This window comes from Acartia tonsa, chromosome 6 (genome assembly GCF_053477335.1).
Source record: "Acartia tonsa isolate MP-2025a chromosome 6, ASM5347733v1, whole genome shotgun sequence".
NCBI classification, from domain to species: domain Eukaryota; kingdom Metazoa; phylum Arthropoda; class Copepoda; order Calanoida; family Acartiidae; genus Acartia; species Acartia tonsa.
In genome coordinates, this window is record NC_137265.1 from 2,897,105 (window position 1) to 2,909,245 (window position 12,141).

At 39.1% G+C, this 12,141-nt stretch overlaps 1 protein-coding gene across 1 annotated transcript; it reads right to left on the reverse strand.

Moving 5' to 3' along the window:
- Positions 1-3,334: 3,334 nt before the first annotated feature.
- LOC145321580 (uncharacterized) lies at positions 3,335-6,525 on the reverse strand. Its single transcript, XM_080163021.1, has 6 exons — positions 6,410-6,525; positions 5,043-5,620; positions 4,747-4,803; positions 4,269-4,309; positions 3,794-3,931; positions 3,335-3,415 (listed from the first exon to the last, which is right to left on the reverse strand). Exons 2-6 carry the CDS (start codon positions 5,230-5,232, stop codon positions 3,356-3,358), a joined length of 486 nt encoding a protein of 161 aa, XP_080019147.1. The 5' UTR covers positions 5,233-5,620; positions 6,410-6,525; the 3' UTR covers positions 3,335-3,355.
- Positions 6,526-12,141: the final 5,616 nt, after the last annotated feature.

The following is a 12,141-nucleotide window of genomic DNA, read 5'->3' on the forward strand; positions in this document are numbered from 1 at the left end:
CACTGTAAAGGAGAACCATATCGGTTCAGCGGTTATCGAAATCATGTTACTTTTATTTTAAGAATTATTGTCCAAAAAGCGAAGCTTTTTTAAATTTACGGTGGGTCTGTCCGCACGTCCGTAACGGATAACTCTGATCGTTAATAACGGTATGTTAAAATCGTTCCAGCGATTCCAAACGTTGCAGGATGAATTCTGTAACATTAGGGTATAATGTAGAATGTTAAGCGTAGCAACTGTATAATTTGATAAACATGTTATATTTACACATTTTGACACACTATTTGCTTAATATTATGATCTTTATTTTATGCATGATGATTTCTTGGAAGATAGGGCACTATGTTATCACTTAAGTATTTATATAATCAAGTTAAGCAAGTTTATACTTATTTTGCATCCTGTATTTAAGAAATCTTCAAACTAATATATATTTGTTTTTGCTTTTATGGATGTTGACATACATGTTCGAGAAATAGTTATCCCTCTCATCCCTGTATTTTTTTTGCATGAAAAGAAGTCTTAGAATGTAGTTAGCTATACAAAAGTTTGCAATTAAGAAATAATCTCTTAAACAACTAACTGAATCAGCCAAAAATATACTCTCATAATATTTGCCCATAACGCAGTACAGTTTATCTTTTTGGCTTACAAAACAATATTTTAAGGTTTGTACAGTATAATATACAACATTTGAATTTGTAGTATCAATATTTGATTAACCCTCAAAGATCCGGTCTCTAGCAAGACCTTATTATTTTATTTTTTTACTTTTTTACCTGGATGACCCATCCAGGTGTCATATATTTATGTTGTGATGTCATATATTTAAGTTTGCAGACATATGTTAGTTGTTACTCTTAATTACTCTTTAATTGCTCTCGGAAAGAATAAAGAGAAAATATAGTCAGTTGATATTGAGAGTCCTAACACAGAACATTATCTGGTTTGGGTTCGAGTCTTTATTAAGACCAATACAGCTATTCACAGACATCCTACTACTTTAGATAGTTTGTATAGGCAGATATTCTACCCCTTCAAAGTGCATAGTTAATTAATACATTGTATTAATTAAACAGACAGTCATCCTGTTGATTGGTGTCCTGATATACAGACAGACATCCTGCTACTTCAGAACTATCCAGCTTTGAATAATCAGTAGTTTTGACTTATTAACATATTTAATCATTTCTAAATATAGTATCAATATATAATCTTATTTACTCAAAAACTGCATTTAATCCAATATAATAAATACTTAAAAATCTGTTTGCATTTTGAATTGAACATTAAGTCTACTCTATCATTAACTTATGTAAGTCTGTCTATATCACATTTGGCGCAGTCTTATTGTGCTACGTGTTATTTAGACCTGCTGCTGAGTTAAGGGTGGGGGAAGTGGTGTTTAATTTGAAGTCAATCACTTTTTGAGATATTTTTTTATCTCGGATTTTTCACAGTTTTGTTTTAATTTTTATATTTCTAACTTGATTTATATTTCAGGTTTCTGTGGAATTTCATTCTTTAACTCTTTTGATCTAAATTTCACGGCGGATCTAGTTCCAGTGCTCGGATATGGCTGATGGAGAAAAAGGAGAGCGGGGTAAAAATGAAGGCAAGCGCGGTCGGCCGCCTAAACGTCCTCGGGAGACTGACAGTCAGGATGATGATGGAACTCCTGATAATTGGGAGGAGGAAGATGCTGCGGCTGAGGATGTTGGTGCAGGTGCCAATGCGAATGTGGAGTCGGCGTTGGGCGAGGTGGAGAATGACGTTGTGCCTGAAAGCATAAAAAAATATGTTAGGGCAATGTTAAAGGAGCATACGACTGTCAAAGGTCAGGTGGATAAGTTAACGGCGGCGAATAAACGGCTGGAGAATAAGGTGAAAGAATTCAAGAATTCTGATGAGCATAAGAAGTTAGGTTATGATGTTGATTTGGCTACTATTAAGAAAAAGGTGGCGCAATTGCCAGCGGATGGAGATATTAGCGGTTTTTTGTATGAGACAAGTATGGGGGCTAGTGTATCTGCAGTCAAAGCGACGGGAGATGATTCGTTTAATACATCTTTCATTAATCGTTTGAGTGTGGAGGCTAAATTGGATTCTACAAATTTTGAGGCTAAAAGGGTGAAAAGTGCTCCTGGACATTTGAAGTTTTCGCAGATTGAGTTTTTGGGTCCTGTTGGGAATGGAAATTGGATGAATGTTCGTGAGAGTTGTCTGACCGAATATGAGAATCAATTGTTGGATATATTTCCATTAATTGAGGAAAGGGCTGAAGTGCTTAAGGCCTATAAAAAGGTGGCCGGCGGAAGTGTAAGCCAACAGAGTGTAGAGGAGCAGTTTAAGGAGTTTTGTCTTGTAAGAGGAGTCAAGTGGGATAGTGATTTTGTGCGGGATGCTCCATTTTGGGATGGAAACATTGATTTTGAGGATTATTTCTTATCCTTATGGAGGGTTGCTCGGTTCGCAAAGTTGGAGGATCCTATGCTTTTCAAGGACGTCCTGTACAATAGGATTTTCGAGTGCAAAGGGAAGAAGATGGGGAGGCTTATTACGCCGGAGGCTAATGCTTCCCTAAGTGCTTTAGGTTATTACCTGTTGATAAGAAGGTTGGTGATACCCTTTGCTGATACAGAGTCGGCTACCGAATTCTTTTACGCCCTGAAACAAAAGAGTGGTCAGAATGTGGATGTGTTTTTCAATGCTAAATTGCGTCTGTTTAGGCTTATGCATCCTGGTCAAATTTCTAGACAATCTTGGCGTGATTTCTACAATAATGTGGCTAAGAATTTGCTGTTTTCTGATTTAGCTAGAGATATGGCTAATTTCATTGAATCTATGCATTACCTGGAAGATTACAGTGCTTTCTTGACTTATTTGATTCGCAGAGGTCAGCATTATATAAGCTGGGCTCGTTCTGGACACGTTTCACCTGAAAATGTAACGTCCTGTTATTCTCAGGCTATGGAAGGGTTGAGGCTAGAGGATTCTAGGGAGGTAAAAGCTAGGCCTGTAATCAGTGAAGTGCATGTATCTGATATGGAGGGCAGGACTGAGATTGGCGATAATAATGCGTGGATTGAAGGGGATGATGATATTCCTTGGGATCAGGTTGAGAACGTGATTGGGGCTCTGAATTCGAAGGCTAAAACTATGATTTGTTGGTATTGTGGGAAAAAAGGTCATGTAGTGGCTAGTTGCTGGCAGAAGAGAGACGGCAAGCCGCCAGCTCCTGATTCTCGCATAGGAAAGACCAAAGCTAAGTTTTTCTCAGCCGGTAGCGAAAAGAAAGAGGGTCCTGGAGTGCCTAATAATAGGGTAATACCTGAGCAGTTTCTGAAGAAAACAGTCAATCAGGTGGGGCCTGTTGTGGATAGGTGGGGCAATCAGGTGGGGCCTGTTGTGGATTCTGAAAAGAGCAGAGATGAGAAACAGTATGAGGCTATGATTGCTGACATAGCCAGAAACAATTTTCAGCAATATCCTATGTAATGGATATGATTGATTCGATGTATAAATCTCATTTTAGGATGAAATTTATAGATCGTTCTTTTATTCATATTCATTATATAGGCTATAGTACTGTAAATAGTTAATTTTGCTGTTTTATATTCACATTATTGCTCTCAACTTTATAAAGTATTACTGTCTTGTTTATTCTTCAGTCAAGGTGTGATCGTGTTAATGAAAACATTATATATATATATTTATATATATATATATATCTACTATATATTATATTTTGATAGGTACCTATGCAAGGTTGAATACTTCGAGAGGTACTTACTTGTATAAGAAAAGGCTTGGAGTGTAGCTGTGTGATGCTGGTAGTCTGGGAGATGTACAGGATTTCATAAATTGAACAGTATGTTGGCGGCTGGTGACAGATGGGGGGCTGACTGCTGTGTAGTGGAATGATGTATATCTAAAATATATGGATATATTAATTAATTATAATGACTAGTGTTTTCAAGAGATTGTGAAGTTTTTGAAGATAACGAAAATGCCTATTTGTGGGGATTTAGAATTTCTTGTGCCTGGGGCTGATATTCCGGTGAAGGAGTTAGGAATTATTGATACAGGAAATAATTTTAATTCTTTGATATCTAGAGAAATTCTTGATAAACATGGAATTGAGTTTTGTCCTGCTAAATTATCAGCGTATTCAGTAGATTTAAAGAAAGTTAATATTATTGGATATGTTGAGTTGAAATTTAGATTTGCTGGAACTCAAGCTGTGTTTACGGAGATATTTTATGTACCTGAGGTGACGAGTAGGTTGGTAAATCTTGGATCTGATTTCCTGAAAAAGAATAAAATTAATATTTGTTTGGATGAAGATAAGTTTGAATTTTGTGGGGAATCTGTTCCTATTAATTCCTGTTTACAAAAACAGGTGGTGGCGGAGATACAGAAAATTCCTATTTTGTCCGGACGAATGAATTCTGAAATTCCATCTAAACCTACCTTGCCAGGGATAAAGGAGGGGGGTGGGTTTGGAGAGTTATATTCAACGAAGTATAATGTGAAGTTGCTGGATAAAACTATTTTTTATCCTGGAGGATCTACCGCTGTGGTGCATGTGACTGGATTAAAGAATGATGGGCTTTGGTACGTGTCCCCTAATTCTTCTAAGATGACAAGTGGCAATGGGATTATGATTATTGAGGGGGTGTATCAGCCACGGAAAGATGGGTCCTGCGTGGTTAATGTGGTTAATGCGTCAATAAAACCTATTACCTTGCTGAGAAATGTGAAGATGGGGCATTGTTTCATCATGGATAATCAAGATGTCACCTGTAATAAAACAATTAATGAATTGGATAAGCCAGAAAATTTGTCGGGGCAAAAAATGCATGAACGGGTACAGTTTATTATTCAAAAATTGAAGTTAGATGAAAACCAGATGATTAAGGAAAATCCAGAATTGAAACCCAGGATTATTAAAATTTGTTTGGAAAATTTTGATATCTTTTCAATGAATGATTCAGATATTGGTGATTGTAGATTAATGACATATAATATAGAATTGTTACCTGGAGCTAAACCTGTGAAGGCCAGAAATATTCCTTTGAATCCAGAGTACGATGCTAAATTGAAGGAACAGTTAACCAAATGGCTGGATGCTGGCATTATTGAGGAGGGTTTCTCGGATTGGTCTAGTCCTATTTTTGCTGTGAAAAAGAAGGCTGCACCTGGAGCAGAGGCTAAGTTGAGGTTTGTCATCGATTTCCGCAATCTGAACAACGTGACTAAGCGGGTGGCGTGGCCGCTGCCACTGATCTCGGATAATCTGACGAAGCTGGGTTCTGGCAAGGTGTTCAGTACTCTTGATTTGACAGCTGCCTACCATTCGATGACTATGGATGAAGACTCTAAACCGTTGACAGCTTTTAGTGCAGCAAACAGGATGTATTTGTTTAACAGGTTGCCATTTGGGTTGTGTAATGCACCCAGCCTGTTCTGTGCTCTGATGGATAAGGTGCTGTCTATCCTGCCAGGTATGTATGGATTCTGTATCAGTTACTTGGACGATCTGATCGTGTTTTCATCAAGTCCAGAGGAACATGTAGAGCATCTGCAGGCACTGTTTCAAGTTCTTAGGCAGGTCAACCTGAAATTGAATTTAGATAAGTGTGATTTATTGACTAGAGAATGCCATTATTTGGGGCATATTATTAGTGCCGATGGATTGAAAATGAATCCTGCATATTTGGAACGGATTAAGGATTGGGGCAAGCCTAGAACAGGGAAGGAGTTGCAGAAATTTTTGGGATTTACTAATTATTACAGAGGATATTTTGCTGATTATGCCAAGAAGTCGTGCATGTTGGATAGTCACAGGAATGACACTATAATAAAGTGGACAGAAGAATTGAACAGAGTATGGACTGAATTTATGGAAATGTTCAAGACTGAGATGTGTAAAGGCTATCCTCAATGGGATAATCCTAATCTTTTTATCGTGGATGTAGATTATAGTTCTCAGTATTTTGCAGGGATTATTTCGCAAGAACAGGATGGTGTAGAGAGAGTGTTCGGTGTCTGTAGTAAAAAGTGTAATGCTGCAGAACAAAATTATCCTTCCTATAAAGGAGAATTAGGTGCATTAGTATATGCATTAAAGAATTTTTTACACTTTTGTAGGTTTCGTGAATTTTTGGTTCGGACAGACAGTATTTCACTAGTGCATTATAAACGTTGGGCTAAAGGATCAATAAACGGTGTCACCTATCGATGGATAACTTTCTTGCAAAGTTTTGACTTTACAGTTATCCATCGACAGGGGACTAAGCATGTGAATGTAGATTATTTGTCGAGAACTGAGTTAGATTGTAAGGACCATCGACTGAAGGATTGTCAGGAGTGTAGAGAGACAGATAATAAAATTTTGGATCCTTACCTGGATGATTCACCATTTCTGGATCAAATCTATTCTATTATGCAGGTACATTCTGCAGAGGATGAGGCGGATGTTGAGTTTGTCTGGCAAAGTAGTCTTCAGCAGGACGAGATCCTAAATGAAATAAGGTTATGGATATTGGAAAGGAGACAGTTATCGTCTTATGAGAGGGCGGAGTTATCGGGCAGAAAAGAACTATTGTACAATCTTATTGGCCATATGTATGTGCTAGAGGGGGTTGTAATTTTCAGACAGCCTTTGGCCGAAGGGGGTTTTGTCGAGAGGCCTGTAGTGCCTCTTTCTTTATACAATGATATATTTGATTCAGCTCATGGTGGATATGGTTCTGGACATAGAGGTGTGCAGGAGACAATACGTAAGATAAATGAGAGATTTTTTATGCCTGGCGTGAACAAGTTTGTGGAATCGAGAATACGAAGTTGTATTACATGTTTGAAAAAGGCTGGAAGTAATCCTAAACATGTTTCACCTATAACTCATTCTGTTCAAAGTAGTGAAGTTTTTGCTAATATGTCAGTGGATCTAGTTGGACCTTGGACTCCATGTTATCATCAGGGACAGACGGTTAAATTTGTCTTAATCATGGTTTGTTTATTTTCTAGATATGTTTTTACATGTCCGTTGGTTGATGCTAAAACTGAAACAACTGTAAAGGCTATATTGGAAAATTTTGTACCTACCTATGGTTTATTTAGGGCTTTGAGATCGGATAGAGGTACAAATTTTACAAGCAGTGTGTTTAAAGGCGTGATGAAAGGATTGGGGGTGGATACTGTCCTAATTCCCCCCAGGAATCCAAATTCGAATCCTGTAGAGAGGCAAAATCAAAGTTTGTATGCTGCTTTGAAAGTAGATGAAAATCATGGAACAAAGGACTGGGCTAAAAAATTACCTTTGGCTACGTTGGTGATTAACTGCTCCAAGAGTACTAGAACTGGATATTCTCCATTTTTTCTAGTTTTTGGTCGGCAGCCACGTATTCCCCTCGATTTTCTATCACCAGTCCCGTCTGTTGAATCTTGATCCTCGCGGTCGTATTTGGAATTTCTGAAAAATATGGAGGATGTAATTAAGAGAATTTCTACAAAATCCAAATTATATTTAGAGGTTCAAAATAAACACAGAGTACAGAGGGAAGCATTAAGAGTGACAGATGTTTGTTATGCTTTCTTTAATATTGTGAAAACTGACGTGTCCAAGAAATTACAGTCTTTCTATGGAGGGCCTTTTATTGTTGTTAAGAAATTTTCGGATGCATTGTATGAGTTGGCACCTTTTGGGAATAATCCCATCAAGAAAAATCAGGTTGTGGCTAGGGATAAAATTCGAAAAATTCATGCTCGAACGGAAGTTTTAGGGGAGGAGGTTAATTTTAACGTTTTTCCTTTACCTGAAATTTGTCCGTCTGATGAGATATTTTTGGAGGTTGACAATATGCCTGTAGAGAGAGAAACTGTAGAGGAGAGAGAGAGTGAAGATGTTGTGTATTTGTCATCTGAAAATGATGGTTTTGAATTGGCAGAGGAAAGACAGAGTGACGAGATTCAGGAGAAGGAGAGTGAGGTTGAGGTTGATAATGACAGAGTTTCAGGGGATGGAAATAGAGAAATTATACCTGTAGGTGAAGGAGTAGAGGTGGGGGTGACAGATGAATCTGTGGTGCCTGCTCCTGTAGTTGAGGGTAATTTTGATGAGGTTGAGCTTCCATCGGAACAGTCGTTTTTGACTACGGCGCCGCCGCAATCTTCACCTGAAAGATTAGTTACAATTAAGAAAAGTGGATCACAGGTGGCGAAATATTTATGGGACACTGGGAGGAGGTTAAGATCTCAGGTAGGGGGTCCTGTGGTACATGTTCAGATAGGAACTCGAGGACGGAGAAAGTAGGGAAAGGAGAGCTGATAATAATTATTTTTGAAACAAAATATTATATAAATACATATAAATATTTAAAAAATATATTATAATAAGAGTTCATGAATTGTTATTTGATTATTTTAATAACAAATATGTGCTGACAAAGCTAGTAGGTAGAAAGTTGTCCTGCAATGAAAGGCTAAATCAGTTGATATTTGCGGGTGAATTGGTGAACAGTTATCAGCTAATTATGTCTGGTCATAATAATAAATTCAAATCAGGTAAATATTTTTTAATTTGGGGATTGTGTTTGATACCCTGTGGGGCTGATGTGATACCTGTGCTAGTAAAGGAGTGTGTTGGCGACGGTCCTGAGTTGAGGGCTTCAGAATGTACAGTATTTGGTCAGCATGAGTTTAATGGAACAATCAGCGGTCATCTGTTAAAAAAAGTGGGAGTGAGATTTTTGCCCGCGGTACAATGTCACGTCGACAGAACGGTTCACACCTGGTATTGTGGCAAATATAGCCACCTACATTTAGGGGCACCAGCTGTTGTTAGTAGTGATGAGTTAATTTCTAGTGAAGATTGTAAAAGGATGGAGGAACAGAGGGTGTTAGACATAGATGGACGACGGTTGCCTGTAGCGTTTTATGACCGGTCACTGACTTATTCATAAATGGTACCATCCTGTATGATGATATGATGATGTATGGGATTGACCCTCAGTGCAGAGGGGATGGTATTTATTTAAATAATACCTTTGTGCCTAATACTTTTCAAGAAGTTCAGATTACAAGTTATTTGAAAAATATACAAATTTCAATGTTACCTGATAACAGTTGTTTTCTTGAGGATCAGTTCATTGGTGCACATTGTCTGGAGTCTGATCTGCGGCTTGGGCTTGATCGAGTGATAGTTCACAATAAATCACAGGAAGATAGACGTTATTTTAGTTATTTTCGGACTGTTGAAATTGTAAATTTAACTTTGTTTACATTTTCTAATATGGCGGATGATGCTAATAATCAGGGTGGCCAAAGTTGGTTGGCGATTTCTCCACAGTTTTCGTTGGGATTGAAACTGGGGAAAAAAGTGGAGTTTTCTGACTTTCTGACTGACTTGCATTATTTTCATACCAACGTTCCTGATGTATTTTTGTGGATTACAACTGCTAAAAAGAATTTTTTTCCTTGGATGCGAAAAAAGGAGGAGGATGGTGCTTTATTATTACAGTTAACTTCTTCATATCATCAGGTGGAAAGGATTTTGCAGGCAGAACAGGGGTGTTGGGAGAATAATTTGTTTCATTCCAACATCAAACAAGTCGGAAATTTGTTGGTACAACATCTAGGGGAGATGGAACTTGTGTCTGTATGTAAAAAAAGATGGTTGAATGTGACTATAGGAGCAAATTTGCCGTGTTATCTTGGTCATTTTTCTTTGTTTATGGATGATAGAATTGTTGCTGTAGAACCATTCACAAGATTAGTTAAAAATGTTTCCTTGTTGATGGTTGTCGAGTGTAGGAAGAATCCAGTATTTGTGAGAGTTAAACCTGGATTATATCTAGGCAACAAGGGGGCAGGAATGCAGCTGGTTCAGACTAAACGGCTGGAGGATAGTTGGTTGAAGGTACCATTGAATTTTGAGCATCTGCTGGATAAGGGAGAGAAAGGACAGGTGTTGGAGTCTGTGGAAGAGGCTAAACTTTCGGAATTGGCTGCTAATTCAAATGCTTTTGTTGTAGAGGTTACAGAAGATTGGTTTGTACATTTGTATAATTCCTCGATTGATTGGTTGACTAATAGTTGGCAGCATTTTGTTATGGCTGTGATGGGTGCTGCTGGGGTGGTTATTGGATTGCTGTGTGTTGGTTGTTTAGGCAGACTGTGTAACTGCGTTAAATTTTCGCGTTATCGGGAAAACAGTAATTAAAATTTGGCATCCCTGATAAATATAATTTATGTAAAGTATTTCGTTTTGAATGTCGTCTTATATATGAAAAATGTTAAAATATTAAAATATTAAAATGTTAATATTTAATTATTGATTATTATCAGGAAATGGAGACGGAAACGAAAGGCGGTATCAGCGGGCGTCTGGTCGGCGGGAGGAGCGTGAACCGTCTGTTGAGATGTTGGATGCTGGTAGATCTAATCGGCGGCATGTTGTGTATAGAAGAGATGATAGGAGGCAGTATGATGTAGAATCGCCCAGGTATGAGCCTGGGTATGATGATGAAGATGATGTTGGCAACGTGAGCCTTGAAGTTGAGCTTGATTCCAGGGATCGTCTGCCTAGTGAACAGAGTGGTTCGGAGCTAGACAGTTGGACTGAGCCTCCAACGGACAAGCCTGAAAAGGTGGCAGATACTGGTTCTGGTGAGGGACGGCGCAGATTTGGTAAGTTTGTGCCAAATCAGGCTGCTGGGTCGGTCAGGACTAAGGGAGCCAGCAAGGCTTATGATGATGCTGGGGAAGGTACTTCCAGAAGGGGAGCCAGCAAGGCTTATAATGATGCTGGGGAAGGTACTTCCAGAAGGGGCGTGGTCAAGCGGCCTGCTGGGGCAGATTCTCTTGGGCCTAAACAAAAGAGGGAGTTACCAGATTTACGTGCTGAGGTTGAGAGAAATAAGGCTGAGCGCAAGAATGACAAACGTGGCTTGGCGCCGCTCAGTGATGAAGATATAGGTAAAATCAGTAATTCTGTTGCTGTGACTCTAAAGCCTATGATTGAGGAAAAAATTCGTGAAGCTGTAAGAGAATCAGTCAAAAGTTTGAACACTGCACAGAAACTTTGGCAGACGGACAGTCATAATCGGATTAAAGATATGTTGGCCTCGCATAAGAGGGATCTAATGGACTGTATAAGGAAGGTAGATACAGAGATGCAGCAAATGGTGGCTACTACTGCACAGCAAAAGACTTCTTATATGGTACAAAGTGTACAGACAGCAATGACTGATAATTGGGAAAGTAGTTCAACCAAGTTGGGACAGCAGGTGGGCCAACAGGTGGAAAGTGTTTTGGCAGGGCAGGGAACTAAGGTTCAAGAGGCTATTTCTGAGATGGCGCAAAAAGAAGCTGAAGTACAAAGGCACCTGTCCAATATTTTTAGTGAGCTTAGCGAGATCCGGCGCAGAATAAACAATGACTTACCGGCGGCGGCATATTGGCAGTTGCAACAGGCTGGAACTTCTGGCGGTGCTGGGGCTAACAACGGAGTGATGATGGTTTCGGGAGGTGTTCAGGTCACTGGTGGCGTTGAGATGGAGGTGGCAATGCCGGCAGATGGGCCAGCGGTTGCTGCAGAGGTGGCTGTTGCGAATGATACCGCCTCAGCGGTAAATGATGCTGTGATGGTTGCTGTAGGAGGGCCCGTAACTGCTGCAGCGAGTAATGCTGTCATGGCGGCAACAGTGGGTGTTTCGGCTGAGGTTGGTGGAGGGGCGCTGAACACTCCTCCTCCAGTGGGTGAAGGAGAGGAAGGACTGGAGGCCGGGGTTAATTTCGATGTAGGTTCACCCAGTGAAGACATTGATCCTAGTTTATTGGATCAACCTGATGGATGGTGAAACCATGCTTAGCTGGATGGTTTCAGAAGGGGGTAAATGTCATATATTTATGTTGTGATGTCATATATTTAAGTTTGCAGACATATGTTAGTTGTTACTCTTAATTACTCTTTAATTGCTCTCGGAAAGAATAAAGAGAAAATATATTTAAGTCAGTTGATATTGAGAGTCCTAACACAGAACATTATCTGGTTTGGGTTCGAGTCTTTATTAAGACCAATACAGCTATTCACAGACATCCTACTACTTTAGATAGTTTGTATAGGCAGATATTCTA